This window comes from Genypterus blacodes, unplaced genomic scaffold (assembly GCF_046128005.1).
Source record: "Genypterus blacodes isolate CSIRO-AG114 ecotype Tasmania unplaced genomic scaffold, CSIRO-AGI_Gbla_v1 ptg000062l_1, whole genome shotgun sequence".
NCBI lineage: Eukaryota > Metazoa > Chordata > Actinopteri > Ophidiiformes > Ophidiidae > Genypterus > Genypterus blacodes.
The window spans coordinates 2,387,501-2,414,943 of NW_027466874.1; the positions used below are offsets into that span (position 1 = coordinate 2,387,501).

The window sequence follows — 27,443 nt, forward strand, 5'->3', positions numbered from 1 at the left end:
CCCCACTGAGGTGTTGCTTGATTAGTTTGAGGGGGTCGGGATTTGAAGGAATGATTATTGCACTGATCATTGCTTCTTCGCTGTAGCGCCGGATACTTTTACTCTTTATTGATTAGTTAAATAAAAGAAAAGGGAAATCGCTTGGGCAGGCAGAAAACTATTGATTTATCAGTGATGTATTATTCAGAAATATTAATAATTTAGGTGCCTTATTAATGCTGAAGCAAAAAGTTTTCCAGAGAGATCTGACAGTAAATTAAATGAACAACAAAGTCAGTAAAGTTAAGACCAAAGCATATTTTGTAACCAGATGAGTCAGACTTCTGCCTCTGTGTTGTGAATTAAATTAAATATCAGAGGCCAAAACTTCAGCTGGTCAGTTTATTTAAGGACAAAGATTTCCTTCCCTTCATCCGGAGAAATCAAATTCATACTTTAAGTTTCATTTCCTCATCAGTCAGTCGTCCTGTAGGGATCAGTTAGTTTGGAGCGAGGAATAGGAGGCGGTTTAGGAGACGGGAGGGAATTTAATTTATATCATCAAATATCCAATTTAAAAGCCAAAGGGGGAAACACAGAATAGAAATATAATAATTGTCTCTAAAAGGACCCATAATATAGCACATTAAAAGGGAAATAATACGGAAAATCTATAAGTGCATCAGATTTCACCGTGTTCTAAAGCAAACTGCTGTTCACAAACGGTGTGTGTGATCTCAGCTGCAGTGTCAACACTTAACATTCAGCACACTGAGCTGTGAGTGACGTATTGGTTGTGTTTCTGTGTGGCAGGAGGGAAGCACACAGGTCTCCGTTCCTGTGCCAAAGTATCTGGCCGGTGTGAGTGGATCAGGGGCTCAAGGTGGCGCTGTGGCCCCCATGACAGGAACCATAGAGAAGGTGAGTGTAGGCTTCCATCTGTGAAAGTTTACGTCCGAACTTGGTTACTGACATTCACAAAAAGAAGACGGAGACAAATGAGTTTCCAGATCCAAACACGCTTAACCGCTTTCTTCTTCTGCTGTGTTCAGGTTTTGGTGAAGGCAGGAGACAAAGTGGCTGCAGGAGATCCTCTCATGGTCATGATCGCTATGAAAATGGAGGTGAGGGACTGCTCCTGACACACACCAGCCTGCCTCTTCACTCTCTGCAGTATGTGTGTGTGTGTGTGTCCTGACTTGGTGATGATTCTGAATCTTCTCTCTCTGCAGCACACCATCCGAGCACCAAAGTCTGGCGTGATCAAGAGGGTTTTCTTCAGCGAGGGCTCACAGGCCAGTCGCCACGCTGCTCTGGTGGAGCTGGAGGAGGAAGTGGAGGAGGGCAGCCAGTAAACACACACTCACTCACTCACACACACACACACACATACACACACAGAACCACAAATAGAGACTGTGATAACTGGAGATGAAATGAGTAAAAACACTAGACTGCTCTGCTGAGGGCGACTGTGACCCCTGAGGGTGAGACCAATACTTTCACCCCAGGGTCCCCAATGCCGTTAGGAAGGTGACAGAGATGCGGATGATGATGATGATGATGACGATGCCCTGCAAAGTTACTGGGTTAAATGTTTCTGACCTCATGTTGAAAGGCTTATGCAAAGAAACTTGCGGAGCATTAGCATATTGAGCCGTTTGTGGCCTTGCTGCCTGTCACACCCCAGAGGCCTTTAAGCTGATGTGGACAACTATCCTCTATTTTGACTTTGTTTCTCTGTGTCACTTTCGCTTTTCTAATTTTGTGTGTCAGGAAAATGTTCTTTCTTTTCTTCTTCGTGTTGTTTTCTGTTAGTCTTCATCCCTCGCTCTCATCCCTCATAGTGAACTCGTTGATTTAGTTTTTTCACTGGAAAATTGTAGCAACAAATTAGGCTTTTCTGTGAATTTGACGCTGGCAAAACAGAACTGCAGAATGATGTCATAAAATCATGATGAACTGTTACTGATACAGCTTCACTGTCATCCTCACTTTAGGCTTTATAACTCTTTTCTTTTGCTCTGTCCTGGTGTTTCTGGATGTAAGCGTTGACTTCGTTCTGACTTTGTGTTTAGGGAAAACTATTTTATTTTGGGGTTTGTTATCGTCTGAGATTGATATACTTGACTTTTCATCCATTAACCCGCTGAAGTGTTTTGGTCCTTGTATAATATGATATAAATCATGCGCTGACGATGGATTTGGTAGCAGAAACACTCCAGAGTTTTGGATTTGAATGCTGCTGCTCAGATATGGAAGCTGACACACTAACCTGTAGTCTTTAAGTATTTACAGGATCTGGACTTAATCAGACATAAAGTCCATTAAGTCCCAGCAGTCGTGGGGTTAAACCCTGCTCTCATCCCCTTTGTGCTGATCTCTCTCTCTCTCTCTTCTGCTCTGTAGGCTCAAACCGATCAATGTTTGTGTTTTGATCCTGTTTTATTTTGTAGAAGTTTGACAGATGATTTCTTTTTTCTTTTTTTAACAAAGGTATTGATCTAGACGGATGCTGTAATAAAGTTGTCAAAGTATTTGCTGTACTGTGTTTTTGTTAAGTGGGCCCCGCCCCCCTGTCCTCCTTCTCTGACAAGAAACTGGTCAATCTTTTCACCTACATTCTGCATATGAAGCAAGAAGATTCAAACATTCAAAGGAGCAGCATCATAAAGAACAGCTAAGCTTTCGTGTGTAAAATCCAGTTTTCTCAGTCACAGAAAGATTCCATCACTGGAGCTTTGTCATTGGCAAGCATCTCCCTGCCAAACACTCACATGAGAGGCTCACAGACTCTATGCTGTCCAGATGTGGGACTGGAGCTCCCAGATGTTGCTGTTGGAGTTGCGTTATGTAAGCCAGTGTAACTGAGAGATTACCCTGACAGTCACATGGGTTCAGGACACGAAAACACACACGCAAAACAGACTGATAGCAGATTACCCACAGGATTTAAAGAGTAAAGCTGTCTTTTTAAGATTACTCTGACAGCTCCACTTTACTGGGTATTCACTAGAGAAAACAGACAAAATAAGGCACGAGAAAGTGGAACAAGAATATCAATAGAACCCTGAGTGTTACAAGTCGGCACAGTGTGGGAGACTCACTCTGCTGACTCACACGATAGCCTAAAGCTGTTTTAATCCAGGAGATAAATGCATAATGGTGGTGTTTGGCTGAGAATCAAAGTGTTTCAGAGTGATTTTTTTTTCATAGTGATCAGCGCAGTGTGTATGTGAGAGGGAAGAGATGGGGTAGACACACGAGCGCCTTCAGGAACAAAATGAGGGAGAGATGCAAAAACATGCAAACTCCTTTGTGTGTTTCACATTATCATCTAGGAAACCATTAAGAGGGGAAATCCTTACAGCTGGGCAGCTGCAGATTGTATTGTACTGCAGGCACACAGTGATTTAAGCTTTGTGTGTTTTGTAGCATCTGCTGAAAAATGCATCTGTGTTTTAGATCACATGCATTATGTTGAAGAAGTGTAGATACCACACATTTTCTACCAGAGGTTACAAACACCACTGTTTTCAGCAAAATGTAGCATTTTTCATGCTTGTGGTATCACTCTCATCCAAGGCTCCAAGGAGGGAGGGAACGAGAATGGATTGATCATTGGAAGAGAGCCATCACAGGGATGATCTCACTTTATGTGAGAGGCCTTACAAGAGCAATGCTGGATCAGCACAGGGAGTAGAAAGCATGAGCGAGAGACTGAGAAGGCAGAAACAAAGCTGACCCCTGTAATGACAGGAATGAATGAATATTTTTCCATCTTAAAGGGAACCACATGATCGTTTCATAGAAGAAAATGCCACAAGCGATTGAATATAGTTTAAAACTTAAGTTTCGGACTCTACCATAAAGAAGCAATATTTTCTGGGTGAACGTTTAGAACAAACAAATCCTTAAATCTGAGGATTCTATGTCAGAGCATTAACCAATTCTATCTATCTATCTATCTATCTCTCTCTCTCTCTCTCTCTCTCTCTCTCTCTCTCTCTCTCTTTCTCTTTCTCTCTCTCTCTCTCTCTCTGTCTGTCTCTGTCTGTCTGCTATCCTATCTATTCTATCCTATCTATCTAATCTACATCCATCTCCCCGTCTGACCGACAGGGGGCGCCCTCGGCCCGCTGGGACCCGCCGCTCTGTGTATTCAGGTTGGGACTCGGCTCCGGGTGGACGCAGAGATGTAGCGTAGCTCGATGGGACTCCGCGACCAGCAGTCTGTCACTTTCACCTGGGAGCATTTATCAGAGATTACCTACCGCGGGATGGGAAGGAGCAGATTTATTTTTTTCCACTGTTACACAGCATGAATGCGGCGCGTGATGCGGCCCGGAGGAGCTGCGTTTCGGGGGAAATGTTAATGTTTCTCGGGGGTTTTGCTGGAGTAGCTAGCTGCTAGCGCTGGCTGGCTACTTCGAACCAGCGGACGGTATTTCGCGAGGATGCTACGGTGGATACGACAGCAGCTGGTGAGTGAAGCCCCGCTCCCTTCACACACAGCTACACTGCAGTAACCTGCAACAGCGACCACGGAAAACTAGACGCGCCCCACTTAACGCGTTACGAGTTTAAACAGCATAAAAGTTCTGTACATATGCTGAGAAAATGGTCAGAGTGCGGCAGATAGTACAGGTACAGGTACAGGTTAGCACTTAGCTCACTTCTCTGCTAACGTTAATTAGCTCACAATGGTTAGTGGAGACCACAACAACTAAACGGCCACAATGCCGCATATATATGTATTGTTTATTTATTCAAAATAGGAAAACCTCGACGTATTCGTTTCCGGATATAAGCCCGTAACTCTACGTGAACTGGCTAAGCGGCTAACACGGGAAAACTTGGTAAAGTTTAGCAGCTGTGGTTACTCGTCCTAATCGATCAAGTTACTGAGTCCCCTGCTCTAATAAAACCATATTCTACCAACTAATAACTATTAACTACTAACAAACTTTCACCGCCTGGTTTGGTCCGATCTGTCTAAACTCTCCTGTATCATCATATTGTCCGGTAACTTCCGTAATTTAAACTTGACCAGCGTGTTGTTTTAATCCAGACAGTTTGTTATTATACATTCTGCCTGTATCTTTCCGTATCTATCTACAGTGTGTTCGTGTTATGTGTGTAGTTTAGAGTCCGTGTGTGTGCATCCTGTGTGTGCTGTCAACGGTTGTCAGCTCAGGATCTTCCGCACACACACACACACACAGAACAGTATATGTGTCACAGGTGTGCTGGTGTTTGCTGTCGGTGCGGAGTGTTTTATCACTGTGTCAGTCTGAACAATCACAATGACGTCATACATATGCAACCGATAACACCTGTTTGTCTTGGATGCATGATTTGTGTCGTCGGACTTGTACAAGATGATTCACAGGGTCAAAGGTGAACTTATTATCATCATACAGTCTCTTTTTAAGTAAGGAAGTTGTGTATTGTAAGAAATTTGGAAGACTAAGCATGAATATGAAGCACCTGGATATGAATACAGGTTTGCTGAAATGTCTTGTATGTTGTTGTTGTGTGTGTGTGATGGTTGATGTATAAGCTTAAATCTTTACATTGAGGACAGCAAAGTAAATTGTCAACTTTAAGTTAAACATAAGTGAAACGCTGGCAGTCAGTGCAGCTCAGAAGTTGGTTCAGAGCTTGTGTTGATATACCCAGTGTGTGTGTGTGTGTCTGCATGGAGGCAGAGGGCTGGTGTGGGCATGTGAGGAGAGCATGTGTGTGTGTCAATGAAGAATGAATGCCTCTAGTGTGGTTAGTCACACATTGGTCAAGCTGTTGGATGTGGCCACAGGGAGTTTAATAGAGGATTTGATCTGGGTGAACACGCTGCTGTCTGTGGTGAGGTTTGTTGTTTGATCACATGAGAAGCAGTTTATTTATCTCTAGTGCATATCATCTGTTTCCCACACAACTGAAGAAGTCCTGCCTCAGGGATAAGAAGGTGGTCTTTGTTTGTAGTTGTGCCCATCCCATCACATTAATTCCTTTTTACTACATGGACAGAATCTTGTGAGTCCAGGAACAATTAAAATACCTAAAGTTATATAGTTGTACATATTTACTGTTACTGACATTTAAAACCTCCGTCTGGTCCAGCCATTTCTTTATCTCCTTATTTCTACACGTTATGAGCTAGAGGTAACTTATAACGATTCAGAGACTGAGCCTTCCTCTGTGTCTCTGAGGAAACCATGCAGGTACGATCCAGGCCCTAGAACAGAAGCCTCCTAATTCCAGATAGTCCAGTGCCTTTGACCCACCCCACACAAACGACTCGTCCGTTTAATTAAACGCGTACTTAAAAGTAATATTTGTACGCGTGAGCTCATGGAAAAAGTATTTGGCTGCCGTTAGTTTGACCTTGATAGAGCTGGGAGGTAACCCTGGGAAACACACAGTGCTGTTTATTCATTTACACATTGCTTATCAGTGCATTTCGGATGACATGACCCCGCAGGCAGACGGAGAAACAACCACCAGAGTGTAGATGGTAGACGTCACGGCGTGATAAAAGTTCTTAGCCGTTGAGGCGTCGCGACGCTTGAACACTTTTAACAGCCTCGTTCACTTTCCTCCCTCATTGTTGAATTAACTGCTCACATTAAAAGCGCTGGAACAGGCTAATATACAAATTTATGTCTCACTCATTTAAACAGGAACTCATCCGCTCCTCTGCTGCAGTCAATATTTAGATCAGATTCAGATTCCTTTTGCGTTTTATGTATTCATTTGTCTCGGCTGTGGTTACCTCAGTAATGACCTCGTGAGTTAGACGGTGACCGGCTTCACCATTCACCTCTGATGACACACTGTCTGTTTGTGAGGCAGATAATCTCTCTCTCTCTCTCTCCCTCTCTCCCTCTCTCTCTCTCTCTCTCTCTCTGTCTCACTCCCTGCCCTCTCTCTCTCCATCCGTCTGTGATTAGCTCATCCCATTTGATTAAATGCCTCCGAGACTGTAATGTAATGCAGCACGTTGCCTTGTTTGTGATGTATTGGTCTGCTGCTCAGCCATTGTTCTGCAGAGCGACGCCCCTGAGGCACAGTGGGACTTGTAGGCTCTATGGACGCAGTGGTTACCTGTCGCCCTGTGAATCGATTGGGGGCACAAGAGTCAGAGGGAAGCGTTTGACTTCAGTTCTCACTCTTCATGTCTTTGTTTCTGTCACATGAATTTGCTGATGATAATATCTACAAGTACACATTTCTTATTTTGTCTCAACAACAGTTAACAGCATAGTGGGGGTGCTCACTCTTTTGAGGAGAGAAAGAACCACCTGGCAGACAGTTGCGCAACAGGCCCAGAAACGAGTGATACGTGTTTTGGTGCAAATAGCAACATTTTTGTGAATGATTGCCCAACACGGTGAGACCTTTTTGAACATTCTAGAGAAAACACTGCACCTACCTGAGGGAACATTTGGGCTCACCTGTCACATGATCGTTTATCACCGTGGGCTCTATGTTTTTATGCAGATCAATGTCCACTTGCTGATGTTTGTGAATATTTGATGTCGCCGGATTGGTCTGCCTCGGCAGTGAGTGCATCCTACTTCCAACAGAGATTGATGGTCCAGCCAGTCGGATCAGTGGAGGTCACGGCACATGGAGAACTAATGGCTCTGAAGCCTTTGACTTTAATACATCTGGCAGTAAATGTCCTAATGGAAAGTCTGACATAATCTAATGTGAGAAAGCTTCATTTGTATGATTTGTTACCTCTTGGTCAGTGTTGAAATCATCATCACTGAAAGCTTGTATAGAATGATTTAAAAGATGATGCTTCAGCCTGTTGGATCATTGTAATTGTGCTTATTACTGCAGGTTATTATTGAGATCAGGAACAAAATAGAAGATGTGTTTCTGTCTGCCTCCATGCTGTTACATTATGAGTGAGACTCACTGCTTATTGGTTGAACAGGATGAACCAGAGAGCCTTTAAAATGCTTCATCTTTTTAATGTCAATTTAACTAGTAAATTATATTAACTATGCCTCTTTCTTATTGGATTTTATTGGTTTGGGCTTTCTCAATATCTCAAAACTTGAGCAGTAAAACCATAAAATACAAGAATAATCCTGAAAAATGAATGGAGAACGAGAGGTTCTAGTTCAGCAACCACACCAAGATGCCTTACAGCACAAAGTTTACTGTCCCAGAGTCTGAAATGACCACAATCAATCAGCAGGTTTAATAGGTCAGAGTTTTTAAGGCCACACCGACACATGTAGTCGTTTCAATCTTTCAGGCTTTCTAATCTTGCTGCCGTTTTTGCTTTTCTTAGTCGGTTCATTTCAAATTCGGAGTGACTTGTAGCAGTTGCAGCAGGTCCTCCGGGGACTCACGGCATCTCACTGGCTAGGGTGTCGGCGGTTTTGGTGGGCAGGCTCCTGTTTTCCTACAGCGGCAAATTGTGTTTGTTCAGGGAAACGTCCAAACTTAGACTATGTGGGACAGGATGTTGCCTGATAAACGAGCATGTTCAGTCAATGATGATGGCACACTGGCTTGCGTGGCTCTGGTCAGAAATTGACAGGCATGTGGGAAACGCAGCGTTTTGGTCGGTGTCACGTTAAACAGACCGTCTGCTGACTCTGTGTGTGTGTGCGAGCGCGCTAGCAGGGAGTCACAGAGTTTCCTATTTCAACAAGACGCACAGATGCAGTGGGTTGCATTTGCATCCATCTTCGTATTGCTCCTCTCAAACAAAGTCGCCTGCATGCCTCACTGCAGGGCCGCAGGGCGAGAAAGCAAATCAGACATGTGGCGTTAAAAGGCTGCAGTGTGGTCTAATGTGAGTTTGTGTTGCACTTAGGTAGTCGTACCAAACTGAAGAACAACAAACCTACCTTAGTATTTATATCAGGCTGTACCAGAGTGCCTTATCTTTGTGCTGATCTGGGAAAAGCCTTCATTTTCATAGGTAAACTCCATCTAAATTATTTATTTTGAGGGAATATTTATGAATAATTATGTAGATTTGCGATATAAATGTTCAACTCTGTGTTTCACGTGTTAATAGAAGAAGAAGAGGGGCGCAGCAGCTGTAGGAAAGCATGAGTAATGGTGTACATGTGTGCCTGAACCGATCACGTGAGCAGGTCACGTGAACAAGTGCGGGTGTGAGCGACGTGGCCAGGATACATTCTTCAGTGTGTGTGTGCGTGTGCGTGTTTGCGTGTCTGTCTCTCAGGCCTCCTTCAGATAACATTTGCAAGTCTCGCTAAGCATTTGCCTCGGCCCGGTCTGTGTCGCAGAAGGCTCAGGTGTCACAGGACAGCAGCTCTACACCAGGCCCAGGCTCTGTCAACTTGTTTGGTTTGAAGAAAGAATGAATAAAAAACGTGCTCATCATTTCCGCCTTGTTTGAATGCGCAGTGACGTAAACGGCGTCGTGCGTTTCTTCACGTCGGTCTCCTGGTGAATGATTTAAAAGTGTTGACACTAGTTGTAACCATATAAGCCTCGCAAGACATTTTATTTTGAAAAACCTATAGCTTGTTTGCCAGCGGCTGTTTTGTCTTTTGCTTCATTTAATTGAGATAGTTTGTGTGTTATATTAAACACACATTCTTACAGTTTACTTTTATGCTTCTAACTTCAGTTACTTTGCTTTCCTTCGCACAATTTAGGTTTTTGTTTTTACTTCTTTATTAATTTGTCCAAATGTTGTATCACCTGTGTTGTTCCCGACAAGTCAGCGACAGGACTGAGTGAAAGCATGTTCTGCACTGTATGTTCTGTATGTTCCTGCACTGTATGTTCTGTATGTTCCTGCAGTGTGTGTCTGTGCGCTGTATGTGTCACCATGAAACATTTGTGCTGGCGCTTCTTTTTTTAAACCCTTGGAGTGTGCCTGTCTCAAACTGACCTCTGACCTCTATGCTTCACAAAACAACAGTCCCAGCGTCTTTAAACTCCGAAACCAGGACGACGGTTCTCTCTTATCGGGTTTGTCGTCTTCCTTTCTTGGAGCGTCTATGAATTTCTCATAATTTGTCATTTCTCAGTTAACAGGAACTTACATCTGCTCCAGACCGTCTTGTGCCGCTCTCAGCTGACTGGTGAACACGTTTAAGACTGTTACTCATCGTCCTCTCATGTCTTTCTCTCTCACCTTCTTCTTCCAGGGCTTCGACCCCCCTCACCAGAGTGACACCAGAACGGTTTACGTGGCGAACCGTTTCCCCCAGCATGGCCATTACGTACCACAACGCTTCGCCGACAACAGAATCATCTCATCCAAGGTATGTAATGTTGGATGAAGCGGCACAACTTCATTATTGTATACACAAATATATATATGTATTTACCATCACTATTTAGATTGTAAAATTAGTTTTGGACGGGTGCTTAACCTTCTCACATTACTGCCTGGGCCATGTTGTAACGCGTCACCACATAAACAGCCTAATAAAGTCATTCATGGCCTTTTTATTTTATTGTTTTGCATATTACGGCTCTCCAGTGTGCAGCCATTTTATTTGTATTTGATGGACATCTATAAAGTCGGTTTTGCAGGGCCATGACTGAATAGAAATGACGATAAGTGTAATTATCCCTCCGTGTGACATTTTGGTAAAATTGTTGGTGTCAAAATGTCAAGGCATAGGCATAGTTTGCGTCTTGTTTGAATCAATCTATGTGCAGGCTGGTGCTGCACAGGTGCTTAGAGGTGATCGATTGCAGTTGTATTGACTCGCCTGCAGTTTGTGCCAGTGAGGCTGTCGGCTTTTAATTTGGACTGAGGTTGTTATCTTGGTTTATATAAAAGGCTTTTTCAAAGATTCCCCTTTACACCAGCAATCAGTTGATGGAAAGATTGATTACACGTATTGTGCGTGAAATAGAATAGATTGATATCAAAGTTATAAAGACGTGAAGTGGAGATATCTTACAGGGGCCAATTGCCCATTTAGATTGATTATAATTAGTGACAGTAGTGCGTGAAAGAGACAATAGGATGGAGTAGTAGTCAAAGCACAACCACGACGCCGGGGAGATTTGTCAGTCAGTCGGTGGATTGAATGGACAAACACAGAGTATAATCCTAGGGTAGCTGACTGTCACTGATTAGGCATGTGATTGATTGACAGTACGGTTACCCTGGTGACCCGATGTTGTTATCATTGAAAGGCTTTTCTGGATCATGTTAGGATGAAAAAAGGACTTTCATTCTTTCTCAAGAGACGTCCAAACGTCTCAGGCTGGATGACGGTCTGAGAGGCTGAGACTCCTGAGGTCCTACACAGTGACCAGGGAACAAAGTAGAAGCAGCAGCTCGGCGCTGTGTGATGTCATTAACATTGATTTTGGTGGAGCTCCCAGCTATGAGCTTGGGAGCAAAGGAAGGTTGAATACATGTCGTCTTGTTTCCTCATGACTACACTTGATCTCATTAAATCTAATGACTAAAGACAAGATTGAGTCTAAAAAAACAGAAGAATAGAAAATTGTGTTCATGTTATAACAGATGGCTCATATACTGTAGCTTATTTTATGGCATTATACACAGGTGGTAGAACTGCCATGTATTTTTTGTAATATGTCCTGAGTTTGGTTACTTTTGTTAGAGCACTTCCTGTCTTTGTCCACTGTGTTAAACTGCTGGCTTGTCCTTCTCTCCTAGTACACAGTTTGGAACTTTGTCCCCAAGAATCTGTTTGAGCAGTTCAGAAGGATCGCTAACTTCTACTTCCTCATTATCTTCCTTGTACAGGTAATCACACACACACACACACGCACACGCACACGCACACGCACGTACACACACACGCACATACACACACACATACACACACACGCAAATAGATGTTCACCTTGGTTACACAGTGACCAGTCAGGTGTGGCCTCAGCTCCTCCTGCCCCGTGTGTGTGCATGAGTGAGTGATTGATCCAGAGCGACATGTCTGCGTCTGTATGAAGGCATTACACCCACATAGTGAGTCACATTAGTTTGCATGACAGCGTGCGGCCGCAGGAATTAAGCCTTCAGTACGCATCAAGCGGCCCGGGTTGAAGATTTAAGATTTGGTTTTCAAATTCAAATTTTTTTCCCCGATTTATTTTGACCCACCTTGTGAAGCCAATTTGTCTCCGATGCCGTCTCTTCACCCACTGTGCCAGTCAGTGAAGCTTAACCTCAAATCACTGAACGAGCCCTGCTTGTCATCCTCGCATTGTGAAAGGAACGGGTTAAACAAAAGGGCATTTGAGGCTTCTTAGATGAGCTGTGAAGAGGCAGGAAGAGGAGCAGGGAGCGATGTCTTCATCGTACACCAGGCCTGTACACGTAACAATGTATTTTGATACATCAATGGTGGTATACATTCAAAATATTCACATATTCCTATTCATACATATATTACACATGTTTGTTATGACCGTAGTAAAATCAGTGAATATAATGGAAAGTTAACTTGAGACGTTCTTGACTGATCGACCTGAGACAAGTTGAGCTGCGCCTGCCTGCTCCAGTTAATGTTACACTGGTTTGAACACTGTGATGTTCCATTGACTTGCAAATGAAGAGTTTTGCTTTGACATTTCACCTTTTGAGGGGAAGTTATACAAACTGTGTCATACTAGTGAGGTTTCCTGTTTGACACGTCAGCCGCGACTTCTCTCTCTCTCTCTGCTGTCTAGTTAACTCTGCTCTTCCAGTTTGTTGAAATCTTTGCCACCCTCACCTCTTTGTCCCTTCAGTTGATGATAGACACCCCCACTTCCCCAGTCACCAGTGGTCTTCCTCTCTTCTTTGTGATCACAGTAACTGCCATTAAACAGGTAAGAACACAAGCACATGGTGACTTCCTCTTTCTATGAATGGAAATGGGGAACAAACACACTATACTTATCATCCTCATAATCCAACCCTAAGTACATTCGGTTGAATTTAAATTGGGTATTTAATGATTATGGCATCTGTGACTTCAGTGCAGATGCGTACATAGTATCAAAGTTTTAAAGTTCCTCTCCATTTTCCAAACACTCACACTGTTTGATATGTAAAAGATAGATTATCCCCTCAATGGCTGGATGAACTAAGGCAGTTTGTTCCCTGTCTGTGTTTGATTGTTTATTGGATGACTTCTCTTTTAGGGCTACGAGGATTGGCTGAGACACAAGGCCGACAATGAGGTGAACGGGGCTCCGGTGTTTGTGGTTCGCAGTGGGAGTCTGGTGCAGACGAGATCCAAGAACATACGGGTAAAAACACTGAAACTGCTGCACCCCCGAACGCATCACTAGAAGAAGCGTTTGAGCAGCGACGTCGCTCTATACCGACACATTCAGATCATTCAACACAAATGTCAACCAGAAAACCAACAAGATCAAAAAAGTCTCTTCTTTTTCCGCTACTGCTCGTCACTTTCCTCCCCCACATCAGCGAGGTGTTTTTACTCCCATTTTTTAATTCATGTGTGCCCACGCTAGCGTTGCGTCAAACAGTTAATGAATTTCTCATGCCTGAAAGCGTTTAGATTGTTTGCCTAGTCTAAACCACAAGACTTACTGTCTGCTGGAGCGAGCTGCTTTTCTGAACACAAAGGTGCATATAGTGATCGGGTGTGTCAGTGGGAGTTGGGACGAATGAATACTGGCAGGGCCAATACCTCAACCACAGACAACATCTCAATTACACAATGTTTCAAGGTGGTGTCAGTGAAGACGCAGTGGTGCTGTAAATCACCTAAAAGAAATGAAAAGGACCACGTTATCACCACATTAAACAGCACTACACAAGTGACCAATAACGGCCTTTTATTTTGGGAAGGAAATGAAAAAAGAATCATAAGATAAAGAAAAACTATTTAGACAATGAAGACTTTTTTGCAGAATACAATACTTTCACCTACATTGACCTCGTCTGTCTGTCTGTCTGTCTGTCTGTCTGTCTGTCTGTTTCTAGGTGGGAGACATCGTTCGCGTGGCAAAAGACGAGACATTTCCAGCCGACCTGGTGTTGCTGTCGTCTGATCGTGTAGAGGGCACCTGCCACATCACCACAGCCAGCCTCGATGGGGAAACAAACCTCAAGGTGTGTGTGTGTGTGTGTGTGTCGGGTGAATGGGCGGGTCGGTGTTTAAACTGGAAGAAGTGATTGAGGCAAAGAAATGTGTAACAGTAGATTCAGATGTAGAATTGGTCTCCAGCTTTAGCGGTGATGTTGCCATGTGAAGGAGGGACGCAGACTGGAGGAGATGCTGAGGGGATAAGGATAAGTGCACCAACAATCCACTTACGCATGGAGGCGACCTCATTTAGACTAATTTACAAGCCTTTTAGTGAAATAACTTATTTACAGAATTTACCTTTAATTGGTCAGAATATAGACTCTCTGTTTTTATCCTTGGCTAGTGGAAAATGATCCACCCCTTAATTACACCCTGGTTGAATTATCTCGACTCCCTGTATTCCGCTCTGAATCACTCTGACGCCTCCAGATGATCCAAAATGCTGCGGTCAGGATCTTAACTTGGATCAAGCGCAGAGACACATTACCCCAATTATTGCAGCTTTGCTCCGACTAACAGTCGGACATAGAATTGATTTTTTTCCGATCCTACTCGGGCCTTCAAAGCCTGGCAGGATCTGGTGCTCAGCCGCGTATCAAAACTTTTAATTCCATGGGAAGTGGAGTGCGTCCTCAGATCTTTGTAGTTAGGGCATCTAAACTGTGGGGGGAAAAAAAAGTTGATTAAAAGCTTCATTTTAAACTTCACACCAGAACTTACTTTTGTGTCTGATGATTGTTTCAGCCTTCTGAATGTCATTGTGTGTTATCTGTGTGCGTTTGTAGACATCCTATTCCGTGGCAGAGACGACGGTGTGTCAGTCAGTGTCCCAGCTGGAGTCTCTGCAGGCGGTGGTGGAGTGTCACCAACCTGAGGCCGACCTATACAGGTAATCTACACTCTCACAATCACCTTCAGTTTGTGGGTCATTTCTCTTGAATGCCGTTTTAATGAAGTCACAATGTTGCCCGAGACCCTTTTTTTGCCGCTGCAGCAAACTTTCTCCAAGACCCCTTTTTCAGGCACTCATACACTTTACCTTTGTTTTCCCTGCTGGAATGAGGGTCAGCATTTAATTCCTCTTCACAAATTGAGTCTCAACCCCCAAGGCGACACTTTGTGACGGGTCAGAAACTGATGAGTGGAATGTGGCGTGCCGAACATCACTGATAGGTCAATTAATTTGCCTCATTGTACCTCAGACACCACGGGAATAAGAAAACTAATGTGCTGTCATGGGTCATAGAACGTAAGCCCCTCAGACTGTTTGGTCGTAAAAGCTCTTTAATCTGGGCTGGATCCCATGATAGAAGTGGGGCGACTGAGGTGCTATTTTAAATGGAGAATTGGCTGAGATGATTTTATCCCCCTTTTCTTTTTTTCTTTCTCCACTGGCGTCTTAAAGCGTTTAATGGATTGACCGTGTAGTCGTTGTTTATCGTTGCACTCAACATAAATGCCTCCTGTGTTGTCCAGGTTTGTCGGTCGGATTACGGTGACTCACCAAGGGGAGGAGATAGTCAGGTGAGTCCACATTTTTTTGCAACTCCATTAGCTAATAACTTAAACAATCATGGCCTTTGTGCGAGCCAACCTCGAAATGGACGAACACGGTTACATGAGCAAAGACGCTGGGAAACGCCAAAGCTGGTGGCAGAGTGTGGAAACAGTCTCACCACAATGTAAATGGGGCAGCAGAGGAGAGTTTTAAGGTTGTGTTGTGACTTGGTTTTATTTGGTGTCATAATGCTGTAGGTAACCCCTTTGCTCTACTTATTCAGTGCGTGTTTGTGTTTCTATCAGGCCGCTGGGTCCAGAGAATTTGCTGCTGCGAGGAGCCCGGTTGAAAAATACCAGAGAGATTTTCGGTGGGTTATAGTCAGAATCAGAATCAGACGAGAACGGTCCTGTAAAACCAAATCTCCAGTTGAAAGCAGTGTTCTGTTCTATTTCTCATTTCTCATCATTGTTAGTTATGTCTGATTCCTTTGGTTTGAGTTATTATCGTATAGCAGTAACAGGAAAACATACAAGATTTATTTAAACTGTTTATCTATTGAAAATCACCCTCTCTATTTTGGATTATTGTTGTCTCTTAATGTCCTTGAAAATTGTTAATATTAATGTGAGCCAGAGGCAGCACTTAACTGAGAACACACCTCTTGTAATCTGTAAAAAGCCTGTTGAACTTAAACGTGACTGTGCTATTGCAGGTGTGGCAGTTTACACGGGGATGGAGGCCAAGATGGCACTAAACTACAAGTGCAAGTCCCAGAAACGCTCCGCAGTGGAGAAGTGAGTGCTTTGTCTTTGTCTTTGTCTCCCAGTGAGCTAGATGTTTGTTTTTGGATGTACTCAATGCGTTTCTCTGCTTCCTGTATCAGGTCCATGAATACCTTCCTGATCATCTACCTGTGCATCCTGCTCTTTGAGGCGGTCCTCAGCACCATCCTGAAGTACGCCTGGCAAGCTGAGGAGAAATGGGACGAGCCATTTTATAACCGAAAGACTGAACAAGAGAGAAACAGCAGTTCGGTTAGTCTCCTTCATGCTATTGATTTGTTTCTTAACGCAGTGTCTCTATCCAGGCCTAGAGAGAAGATAAGGTTAGATTTTACTCAATATTTCTCTTCCTTCTCTGTCTGTTTACATCTATGCAACCTCAGCCTTCTTCCACTCTCATCTTCTTGCCAAATGATAGAAATCCAATCTCTCTCTCTCTCTCTCGCTCTCGCTCTCTCTCTCACTCTCTTTTTCTCTTGCTCTCTCTCTCTCTATCGCCTAAATGGAGAAAGTCTGTGCTTGAATCTGTGAATCTCGCTTGATACAGATATTCACTCACACACACACCCACATACCCACACCCACACCCCCACACACACACACACACACACACACACACCCACACCCACACACACACACACACACATGCACACACACTAGGGAGGGAGTGTGTGTGACTCGGGCCTTTCGCTGGGCCAACCAGCCAACACCAATCAGTCAGGGAGATCTGCAGGGAAAAGCAGCTCCACCGGAGTCGCCTTTCTCTCTGGAGACAAAGAGGTTGAAGCCAGCATGAGAAATTAATGGCTGTGTTTTAGATTTAGAAGAACACATGCTCTGCAGCCTGCTGGTACGGTTACACTCAGTTAGATACACCTGTGCAAACAACACAGTTACCGTACAGTATAAGAATGAATTGTAATACATACAATGTAGCCAAAGCTGCATGTTGCTGTCATTGCACTCCTGCTGTTGTACAATAAGAAATCTGAAAGAGACAGATTCTGTGGGCTTTATTTCTGATGTGCTTTATCAAATGAACCAGTTGCTCAATGCTAGGTCTAAAACCTATTACTTATAAACCTGTGTGTATTTGGTCTCTGAGTCTGCGGGTCCCTCTCACTCTCCTTTCCTGCCACAAAGCATAATTTACTCCTTAATAGGAATGGATTACCCTGCCTGCCCTCATTTAAAAGGCTCCGTGCTCAGGCACTAGACCTTGATGCACCATCTTGCTTCCCATTCTCCTGCCCATGTAAAATAATGCCCGCCGTTTAGCCTTGTTATCCTGGAGTTTGTTGTCTCACTGCAAAATTTTCTCCCTCGTCTTCTTCAGATCTTGAAGTTCATCTCAGACTTCCTGGCATTCCTGGTTCTCTACAACTTCATCATCCCCATCTCACTCTACGTCACCGTGGAGATGCAGAAGTTCCTGGGCTCCTTTTTCATTGGTTGGGATTTGGACCTTTACCATGAGGAGAGTGACCAGAAAGCTCAGGTCAACACCTCAGACCTGAATGAGGAGCTGGGTCAGGTACATACTGCAAGCACATACACATACAGGCACTACAAGGGAGTACACATGGACATTTACACACAGTAACTCATACACGCTCTGATACTCCAATTTCACTCACTCACTCATTTTCATTCGCTGCTGCAAACGTCAAAGTACATTTTATATTGTGCAGTAAGGGTGTGGGATTTTCATTTTTGGAAAAGTGAAAAAGAGCATATTTCTCATTTTAACACACCCAATCAACACTCTATCAAAATAATGAAATGAAGCTGTGGTGGAAATTAATTAGTTCCCTAAGTTATGGTTACCAAACCAAACTGCCTTTGGCCTAAAGACTTACACCCCTATTGTACAATTTGACATTATAGTTACACTGACATATACATTAGAACAAATATTAGCATGTTCAGATGTGATGATAACAAATACATGTTATTAGCCACACATTTTCTTCTGTATTTATGCACATTTTCTACACATGAAGCTTCATTCTGACACGTGTGCTGTCCCCCAGGTGGAGTACGTGTTTACTGATAAGACAGGGACGCTGACGGAAAATGAGATGCAGTTCCGCGAGTGTTCCATTAATGGTACCAAGTACCGAGAAGTCAACGGCAAACTGATACCAGAAGGACTGATGGATGACTCACCAGACGGTTCCACACCCCAGCTGGTAAATACACACACATTCAGGGGATGAGCATCATTTTATTAACACAAATACCACTGTACAGAATCAATCATTTCTTCAGCACGGCATATAAATGAAGGTTTTTGATTGATGTAAGTGTTGTTTCTGTGTTCTCAGATTTGCAGTTAGATTATAATGGATGAGCTCAGATTAGATCAAACTCTCACCAACTCCAATTGCGAAAAACAGAAACTATTCAGTAAATGTATACAATATCACTGATTAAACTGCAGATTTATATGTTGTTGAGAAATGAACATGCACAAAATGCCTGAATTCATGTTTTTTACAGGCTCTTAACCTGATTTATGCCTCAGACAAACCTAGACGCTGCTATTTGCAGTATCTCTCATTCATGGTGACTAAGTGATATAATCAAGTGTTACATGTATCACTACTGGCCTTTCTTCATCTGCCTCTTCCACTGTTATTCCTTCTTCATCCAGCTTGGCGAGGAGTTGCTGTTTCTCAAGGCGGTGTCATTGTGTCACACGGTTCAGATCAGCTATGACCCGCCGGACTGCATGGCCGGAGGAGGGGACCCGTTCTCCCACGCAAACGGGTTCTCCACCAATCACATGGAATACTACGCCTCATCGCCGGACGAGAAAGCTTTGGTCGAGGCAGCAAAGAGGTAAAAACCACATCAGTCTTGATGAAACAGATGGTCCAGTAGTGAGCTGCAGTGCCGCCCTGCCAATGTTCATTTTCTCCAAATGCACATGCTGTCTATGTTGCCTTGGAGGCTGTACAGCAGAAGTAGACATACTAGTAAGAGCAAACGTCACAGCTGGGTGTGTCTCTGTATGGTTTGTCTATTTATATAGCTCACTATCAATGTGGGAGCTGCAGCAGGTTTCAGTCAGGTGATTTCACATCAGGCAGCCCTTTAGATTTGGATTATGGATTGTGGTTTTATTGAACCTCTGTGTCAGTGATGTGAACTGCAACACGGTCACAACTAATCAATCATTTCAGAATTGAACTGAATCTCCAGTGTGCTGGCACAGATTTTGCATTAGAGGAGGGTCAGGGGTTGACGGTGTCCTTATTCATCGGGCAAAGTCATTATTTATGATTGTGAACTGGTGACTTTTTGGCCTACCTGTACATTTCAAGTCTGAGTGGAACCCAGAAAAAATCTGAATGAGTTGAGTCTGAGAGGAGGACTGAACATTGCACTGATATGAGTCCAGGCTGTTCAGTTCATGTATAAATCAACCAATTCCACTGCTGCTGACTGTTTGCTGCTAAAGCACATTCAAGTATTTGAGGAGGTTGGACCGACCACCAGAGAGAAAGCTGCACTTTTTGGTTGCTCACTTTAATGTGGTAGATTTTATGTCATAGTAGTAATGGCTCAGGCATCAAATCACCCAGGGAGCTGTGCAAAGTTTCAGCCATGCCTGAGTAAAAAACTGCTCTACAGGGGTGAAAACATTATTGGGCTGTGACCATAGTGCGCTACAGCAGTTTGATATAGTGATAGAGCCAATCCAGCTAAAGAGCTCTTCTATGCTCCTCTAGTTCTACAAAAAACATCTATGGATGACTGAGGATCCATGTGGCTATGGGGAAATCTATTAAATCTATTCAGATGCGTCTGTGGAGGTCTGTTCATCAAATGTGACAGTGTTTATGGTCTCACATCCAGTATCAAAAGGTGGCTGGACAACAACTGACAACAACCAACTGATAGATTTGGAAAAATCATGCATGAAGCTGCGGAGTTCATGCCAATGTTGTTTCCGCATGATTTAATCATATTAAGCACAAAGAGTTTATGCCAATAATCAAGTGTCTCCACGTATTTGGAGTCGCAGCGTGTTTAGGATATGAACCTTATGAAGACACAGTCAGGACTCAATTAGTTGCATTGAAATCAACTCGTGCGGTCTGAAGACATTGAAGTGCCGACTTGTTCCAGGAAACATGACCCATGGCTCCTGATGTGACTGTAGAGCTGCACTGAGCCAAGCTGTTAGAAACACTGTGCAGTGATTAAACTCAAAATTCACCAAGACTAAAATGTAATATCCCTAATACACTGGTCAGATTATACAAAAGAGATGTAGCAATGACTCGATCACTGCCAGAGCTTGTCACTGAGGAATGAATTGTCTTATTACAAATGAGCGTAATGGTTACTCTACCATTTCTAGGGGATAAAGGAAGGGAGTAAAATACTTAGAAATGCCTCTATGTTTAGCAAAAGAACACGGTGTGCTTTCAGTAGGCACAGTGAAAAGCATTTAGCCTTGATTTACCATGCACATCGAAACCAGTCATCAGTCCTCACCTGGTTCCCTGTGTTTCCTGGTGAAAGCCCCTGCAGGACGGAGGCTCTGGACGCGGCTGGAAACCACTGATGTTCCAGTCCACAAGCTAAAGTATGTGAAGTCCAAAGTAAATCTTTAACCTCTGTGTTGTTTTTCTCACTCCGCAGGTTGGGAGTCGCCTTTTGTGGCAGCAGTGGAGAAACGATGGAAATCAAAACATTTGACAAGTCAGAGAAGTACGTCTAACCTCGTGCTTCTGCTCACAGCCAGTAAATGATACTGAAGACGTTCTGTCCCAAAAATACATCCACATTTGATCCACTTCTTATCGTTCCTTTGCTTTTCGTGTTTTGAACCCAGTGTTATTATAGTTTTTCAAAGTTGCTGTTACTCTTCTCAGACTTGCTTTCATTTTAACAATTGACCTTTTTTGGCCGTGGTCTTTGTTTTTGTCACTTCATTTCCTTCATGTGTTTTCTTTGTCTTTAAGGTACAAACAGCTCCATGTTTTAGAGTTTGATCCCAACCGCAGGAGGATGAGCGTCATACTAGAGACTCCCTCAGGTAACACCAGCACAGCGCGAGTACACAGTCGCATGAAACATGAAATCTGATGCAGCATTCTGTCTAGAACTTTGTTAGAGAAATATGCCACAGAAGTTTGATATCACAGAGGTACATGTATCTACAGCGGCGCCATTTTCTTTTTGTCTTGACTCTCAGGGGGCAAATTGCTGTTCTCAAAGGGAGCAGAGTCGGCCATCTTGCCTTTTACCACCAGTGGGGAGATAGAAAAAACCAGACTGCATGTGGACGAGTTTGCCTTGGTGAGCAACAACCGCACACTGTCAAGTCTTTAGACGTTTTGGAGCTTTTTCGCACAATTTCTGCTTCATATTCTAATTGTGCTGTAACACAGCAGCTCGTATGAGATGCAACTGTTGAGCCTAAAGCCCTGACGTTCACACACAAACACAGTGTTACACACACACACACACACCCAACTGCTCACAGCATGTCATCCGTCATCAGCACCAAGCGCTCTGAGGTCAGGATGTGGTTGATTTGTGGTCATCGGTCCCCCAGGCTGCTTCTGCTACTTGAAGCAAAGCACTGATGTCTAATTTGTTGTCTTCTCTCTCTCTCTCTCCCTCTCTTGCTCTCTCTCTCTCTCTCTCTTTCTCTCTCTCTCTCTCCTTCTGACTATGTTGACATTTACTTTTCTACCCATCCTCTTTAAACCTTTATATTGCTGTATTCATCCTTTCGTATGTTCCTTCTTTTATCAATTTCTTCATCTCACATCCTCATTTCCTACACTAACCACAAAATGACCTCTCTTTCACTTCACTTTTTGCACATTCTCATTGGTCTTCTTCTTTCTTCCATCGCCCCTCCATATCCTCTCATTCCAGAAAGGTTTGCGGACGCTGGTTGTGGCATGTCGCCACTTCAGCCCAGAGGAGTATATGGAAGTGGACAGGCAGCTGAATGCGGCCCGTACCGCCCTGCAGCAGAGGGAGGAGAGGCTGCAGGAGGCCTTCAGTTACATAGAGAGAGACCTGCATCTTCTGGGAGCCACGGCAGTGGAAGACAAGTATGGGCATAAACAAGAACATAAATGTATACATGTATATGTTTGCATTTCCTTGAAAACAGCTTTTATCAGATTCATTACTGATCCCAGATTTAAGCTCTGAGCCTGATAGATGAGGGAGTACAGTAAGGAAGGTTTGGTTTGTAATATGTCTGTGAAAGTAACATCAAGAGGATAATACAGCAAACGATTCATGAGAGCTCTTAAACAACTGTGATCGTTCAACATACAGAATGTTGTGATTATGATTCTTGCAAAGTCAGTCCTGCAATCATTGCACACACAGTGTAACAAATGAGTTGCTATTTGGGTAAAACATACGTTTAATTTCCACATGGTTAGATGATCAGTGCCATGCTGCCTGGAGAGCAATCTGTTTAATGCAGCACTGAATTGATTTTTTCCCTATAATGCTTGCTGTGCATTTTAAAAATCCAGCCAAAATGCATAAATATGGAAAATCATCCCCTTGAAGATACACTCGGTAAACAACGGAGGCGCTCATAGACACACAGAGATGAAGAAAAAATACACTCTTATATGAACGAACATGTGTTTTGATTAAGAGTTAAAGGGATGCATTATGTAATTGATTAGTCATCAAAGCTGGTCCATTATGGAATAGAAGGAAATCAATACAAAGACTTAAACACAGAAACATCAAGCCAGAAAACACTCGCACTTTTCACTCTCCCACAAATGTCCATATTACATACAAACAACATATATCATTCATGCTCCTCGGAGATGGATGTGTTTGTGTTTACATCCACTCACCATCTGCTCCAGACACGAGCCCCTCCCTGCTCCCACTCTGTTTATCTCTCTGCTCTCTCTTGCTCCTTCCCTCCTCCGCCCTGCTCCATTTCTTCCTCTAATGAATTCCTCCTCGGGCTCACATGGCCACAATCAAAGGATCACCTCTATTACCCAGGATGAGACAAAGCCTTCCTGCTTTTTTGGGTCCATCATGAATAATGTAAAGCTGATAGGCAGGTTATTATTAAACCTTATTCATTATCTAGTGACATTAATCCACAAGATTCTCTCCTGTCTGATGGAATTTTCACCCTCATTCTCATTCTCACCCTTTGCCAAGACCCTCTTGTTCAATTGGCTGCTATTGGAAGCTTTTTATGTTTCTAGATTATGTCCGGCTTTGTATTTATTGTGCGATTGTGTACATAGACTTTAGGTGATGAGCGGTGAACCGGCAAAATCATCCACACTCTCCTTTATTTCCTCCTCTGCTCCCAGACTCCAGGACAAGGTGCAGGAGACCATTGAGGCCATGCGGCTGGCAGGAATTAAAGTGTGGGTGCTGACGGGTGACAAACACGAGACGGCGGTCAGCGTCAGCCTGTCCTGCGGCCACTTCCACAGAACCATGAACATCCTGGAGCTTCTGCAGCAGCGGTCTGATAATGAGTGCGCCGAGCAGCTCCGCCGACTGGCCCGGAGGTAGATGTGTGTGTGTGTGTGTCTGTGTGTGTGTGTGTGTGTGAAAGAGGGTTATTAGGAGGTTTCTCATTTAACCACAAAAGCGTAGCGCTCACTCATTGTCCCTCATTTTCTCCATCATTTCCCCCCCTCCATCTGTTCCCCAGGATAAAGGAGGACCATGTCATACAGCATGGGCTGGTCGTTGACGGGGCCAGTCTGTCTTTAGCGTTGCGGGAACACGAGAAGCTCTTTATGGAAGTGTGTAAAAACTGTTCGGCCGTGCTGTGCTGCCGTATGGCCCCCCTGCAGAAAGCTAAGGTACCTCGCACGCACCAAGCTCCTCCTCTTTATCCTGTTTTTAGTTACAAGTCAGTTTTACATATGAAAGACTGTCGGCTGTTATGGTTTTCCTTTGTTTTATTGTCGGATTGATAAATACGATGCGACGTGTGGGTCTTCAAAAATTCAAGCTCAGCCCACATGCCACTCTGCCACATCCTCTGTAGGTGGTGCGTCTGATAAAAACGTCCCCAGAGAAACCCATCACGTTAGCCGTAGGAGATGGAGCCAATGATGTCAGTATGATACAGGAAGCACACGTTGGCATCGGTAAACGCTCTGCGACACTTTTGTACACAGACAAAACACATCAAAATATATTCTGCAGCATCTACAATATACCTACTTACTGTGTGTGCGTCTGTCTGTCTGTCTGTCTGTCTGTCTGTCTGTCTGTCTGTCTGTCTGTCTGTCTGTGTGTGTGTGTGTGTGTGTGTGTGTGTGTGTGTGTGCTTTTCCAGGTATCATGGGGAAGGAGGGCCGCCAGGCTGTGAGAAACAGTGACTATGCAATCGCCAGGTTTAAGTTCCTGGCTAAACTACTGCTGGTTCACGGTCACTTCTACTACATTCGAATAGCTACGCTTGTACAGTACTTTTTCTACAAGGTAGGTGAGCGCCGTTAATGCAGGATGTGTCGGTTCAGTATTTAGCCCAAATTAAATAAAACACTGTTCTGTCGGTCATAGTTACTGTATCTGTTTATGTCACTTTTAACTTTATGACACTCTAATGAAGCAACGTGTTGTTGACGCTATGGCCCATTTTACACCTTGCATTATCATGCGTTCTGGTTCTCTGTGTCCATTTGTTGTCACTCTGCCTCGTCTTCATACAACTAATTTGGGTTGAAGTTGTGACATTATTTGTGACATTATTTTATAAATGATTCTCCATAAAGCGGGGAAGAAGGCATGATGATGACGATGATGTAAGGTGTGAAAGAGGCCTGTCTCATGGTTCAACCAGGAATCGCTCATCTCAGTGGAATCATTCCTACGTTTGGAACAGCCGGTTTCCAGGCGGAGCTTCTGGATTTGGACCCTTGTTGGTCTTGCGGGTTATTTAACGAGTACATTTTTAGTTACAGTTCTGAGTAATGAGCTTTGAGGCTATACAGGGCTGTAAACAAGGCCGTGTTCTGACATGTCTGCCACCTTTTCAGATTTCAATGTCCCATTCGGCCTTCACTGCACTGTTTTAATGTCTCTCTCCTTCCCTCTGTGTCTTCTCTAGAATGTGTGTTTTATCACGCCCCAGTTTTTATACCAGTTCTTCTGTCTGTTTTCACAACAAGTAAGTCCTCTCTCACTCTCACTCTCCGTGTTTCACCTTCTCATATGTCATTGTACTTTTGTTCATGCTTTTAATGTCACACATACACATACACGCACACAAACACACACACACACCCTGTTTCATATTAATTCATGTAGTGTGTTTAGTTGTTTTTTATATACCCAGTATTCGATACCATTCCGACATATTGTTTGGAATGTGTGTAAGTCAATTTAAGCTGTAATAGATAACACACACTGGATAGATCCACAGAATAGTCTGAGCCACATTATAGCCTGTAACATTACCTGAGACATATGTGGTTGCTGGACTTTAAGACGGAGCTAAAGTGTTTGAAAGATGCATCACCATCATTACAGCCATTGACTCTATTCAAGCTGCACATCCACAGGGAATTTGCTGATGAAATTCCTGGAAAATAGGATCCTAATCTTTGCCCTGAGCTACACGCTAGTTATTGGCATTAATATGAATCACCTATTCAGGTTGTGTGTCTGTAATTGAACCCCATGAGTCTTTTAAAGAATCCCCGGCAGGAAAAGTCATTGGCCTCATCCACCTTAGTCCTGGGCTTAAACTGAGACAGTGTCAGTGATGGCTGTGTGTGGGCCTGTTTTTTTTGTCTTGTGTAAAAACCTTTAACATGGTGTGTTACCCCTTATTTGAATGTTTTGTTACAGGTTCAAACATAAAGGCTTTCCACTGCCATTTGTGGGAAGTTGAGATACTCTCTCTCACAGTAAAATAAACTTTTACGTTGCTCCATTTTTACACCAAGTAGTTTAAAGTTGACTGTAGTCTTTCCTTTTTCCCTACGATCATAATTATGATACATATTTACTCGCTAAAGTGCCTGCCAGTTGTGTGTTATCGCTCTCTTAACTGTATGTTTATACCTGGATTTTGATCTCTGAACAGACGGGACTACTTCCAGGTATAAAATACAAAACAGAAGGTGGCCTTTGGTCTGGCTCAGCTCTGTTAGGTTCTCTGCCATCTGAGTCTTGGTCACATTGGAGTTGTCACTTGTAGCTGATGTTCAGGTGTTGGAGTTGTCACTTGTAGCTGATGTTCAGGTGTTGAGTGATGCTCCCTCTCTGTCCTAGACGTTGTACGACAGTGTTTACCTGACGCTGTACAACATCTGCTTCACCTCGCTGCCCATCCTGGTGTATAGTCTGTTTGAACAGCTGGTGCATCCTCACGTGCTGCAGACCAAACCTGGCCTGTACAGGTGAGGAGGCCGGTTAGATTAGAGGGATTCTACACCAATTTTCACATATTAAATAAAGCAAATCAATTAGAATTCTAATAGCATTTTGTGTGTCAAGTGTCAAGTGTGTTTTGTGTTCTACAGGGACATCAGCAGGAACTCTATGCTGTCTTTCCGGACCTTTCTGTACTGGACAGTGTTGGGTTTCTGCCACGCCTTCATCTTCTTCTTTGGATCCTACATTCTGATGGGAGAGGACACCACACTTATGGGCAATGGACAGGTGTGTGTGTGTGTGTATGTATGCTTGTGTTTGCATATTTCTCCTCTCTCTGTAGAAAACCTGGACAAAGCCGCTCTGTCTAGGGGATCAAACTAATTAGGAAAGTGATTCACCAGCTCCATAAATCATATTTAAGCAATAATGACAGGTCAACAACAACATGTGCGCGTGTGCATGAAATGTGTGCGTGTGTTTGTGTGTATGTGTGTGTGTGTGTGTGTTTCTGGGTCTTGCTATGAATGCATAGCACAGATTTATGATGGGGTATTGATGGGGTTTGCTGCCTGTAGATCTCTCTCATCTCTGTCTCTGTTTATCCATCTCTCCCTCAGCCTGGGTTTTCTTATTTGACGGCCTCACTTACGATCAGATTATCTATATTACTGTTCCAGCATGTCACTGTGTTCATCCAGGAATGAGTTGTTGTGATTTTTTACTTTGTCTAATGCTCAGTGTTTCTGGTTCTTCACCCAA

At 43.5% G+C, this 27,443-nt stretch overlaps 2 protein-coding genes across 2 annotated transcripts in view; both read left to right on the top strand.

Annotated features, from left to right (window-relative positions):
- Positions 1 to 2,516, top strand: part of mccc1 (methylcrotonyl-CoA carboxylase subunit) — a 7,883-nt gene extending 5,367 nt beyond the window's left edge. Inside the window, exons 17-19 of the mRNA XM_076154500.1 lie at positions 793 to 900; positions 1,032 to 1,103; positions 1,212 to 2,516. Of these exons, the coding sequence (XP_076010615.1) occupies positions 793 to 900; positions 1,032 to 1,103; positions 1,212 to 1,334 (303 nt within the window). The 3' untranslated portion in view covers positions 1,335 to 2,516. The remainder of the gene's footprint in view (positions 1 to 792; positions 901 to 1,031; positions 1,104 to 1,211) is intronic.
- Positions 2,517 to 4,148: 1,632 nt separating this feature from the next.
- atp11b (ATPase phospholipid transporting 11B) overlaps positions 4,149 to 27,443 on the top strand; it is a 37,675-nt gene continuing 14,380 nt past the window's right edge. Inside the window, exons 1-25 of the mRNA XM_076154416.1 lie at positions 4,149 to 4,463; positions 10,137 to 10,253; positions 11,636 to 11,725; positions 12,712 to 12,792; positions 13,108 to 13,215; positions 13,919 to 14,047; positions 14,810 to 14,913; positions 15,501 to 15,548; positions 15,828 to 15,892; positions 16,238 to 16,319; positions 16,409 to 16,559; positions 17,644 to 17,841; positions 18,341 to 18,499; positions 18,964 to 19,151; positions 20,964 to 21,032; positions 21,287 to 21,360; positions 21,520 to 21,623; positions 22,212 to 22,393; positions 23,651 to 23,854; positions 24,001 to 24,154; positions 24,343 to 24,445; positions 24,637 to 24,782; positions 25,411 to 25,470; positions 26,580 to 26,707; positions 26,831 to 26,969. Of these exons, the coding sequence (XP_076010531.1) occupies positions 4,437 to 4,463; positions 10,137 to 10,253; positions 11,636 to 11,725; positions 12,712 to 12,792; positions 13,108 to 13,215; positions 13,919 to 14,047; positions 14,810 to 14,913; positions 15,501 to 15,548; positions 15,828 to 15,892; positions 16,238 to 16,319; positions 16,409 to 16,559; positions 17,644 to 17,841; positions 18,341 to 18,499; positions 18,964 to 19,151; positions 20,964 to 21,032; positions 21,287 to 21,360; positions 21,520 to 21,623; positions 22,212 to 22,393; positions 23,651 to 23,854; positions 24,001 to 24,154; positions 24,343 to 24,445; positions 24,637 to 24,782; positions 25,411 to 25,470; positions 26,580 to 26,707; positions 26,831 to 26,969 (2,910 nt within the window). The 5' untranslated portion in view covers positions 4,149 to 4,436. The remainder of the gene's footprint in view (positions 4,464 to 10,136; positions 10,254 to 11,635; positions 11,726 to 12,711; positions 12,793 to 13,107; positions 13,216 to 13,918; positions 14,048 to 14,809; positions 14,914 to 15,500; positions 15,549 to 15,827; positions 15,893 to 16,237; positions 16,320 to 16,408; positions 16,560 to 17,643; positions 17,842 to 18,340; positions 18,500 to 18,963; positions 19,152 to 20,963; positions 21,033 to 21,286; positions 21,361 to 21,519; positions 21,624 to 22,211; positions 22,394 to 23,650; positions 23,855 to 24,000; positions 24,155 to 24,342; positions 24,446 to 24,636; positions 24,783 to 25,410; positions 25,471 to 26,579; positions 26,708 to 26,830; positions 26,970 to 27,443) is intronic.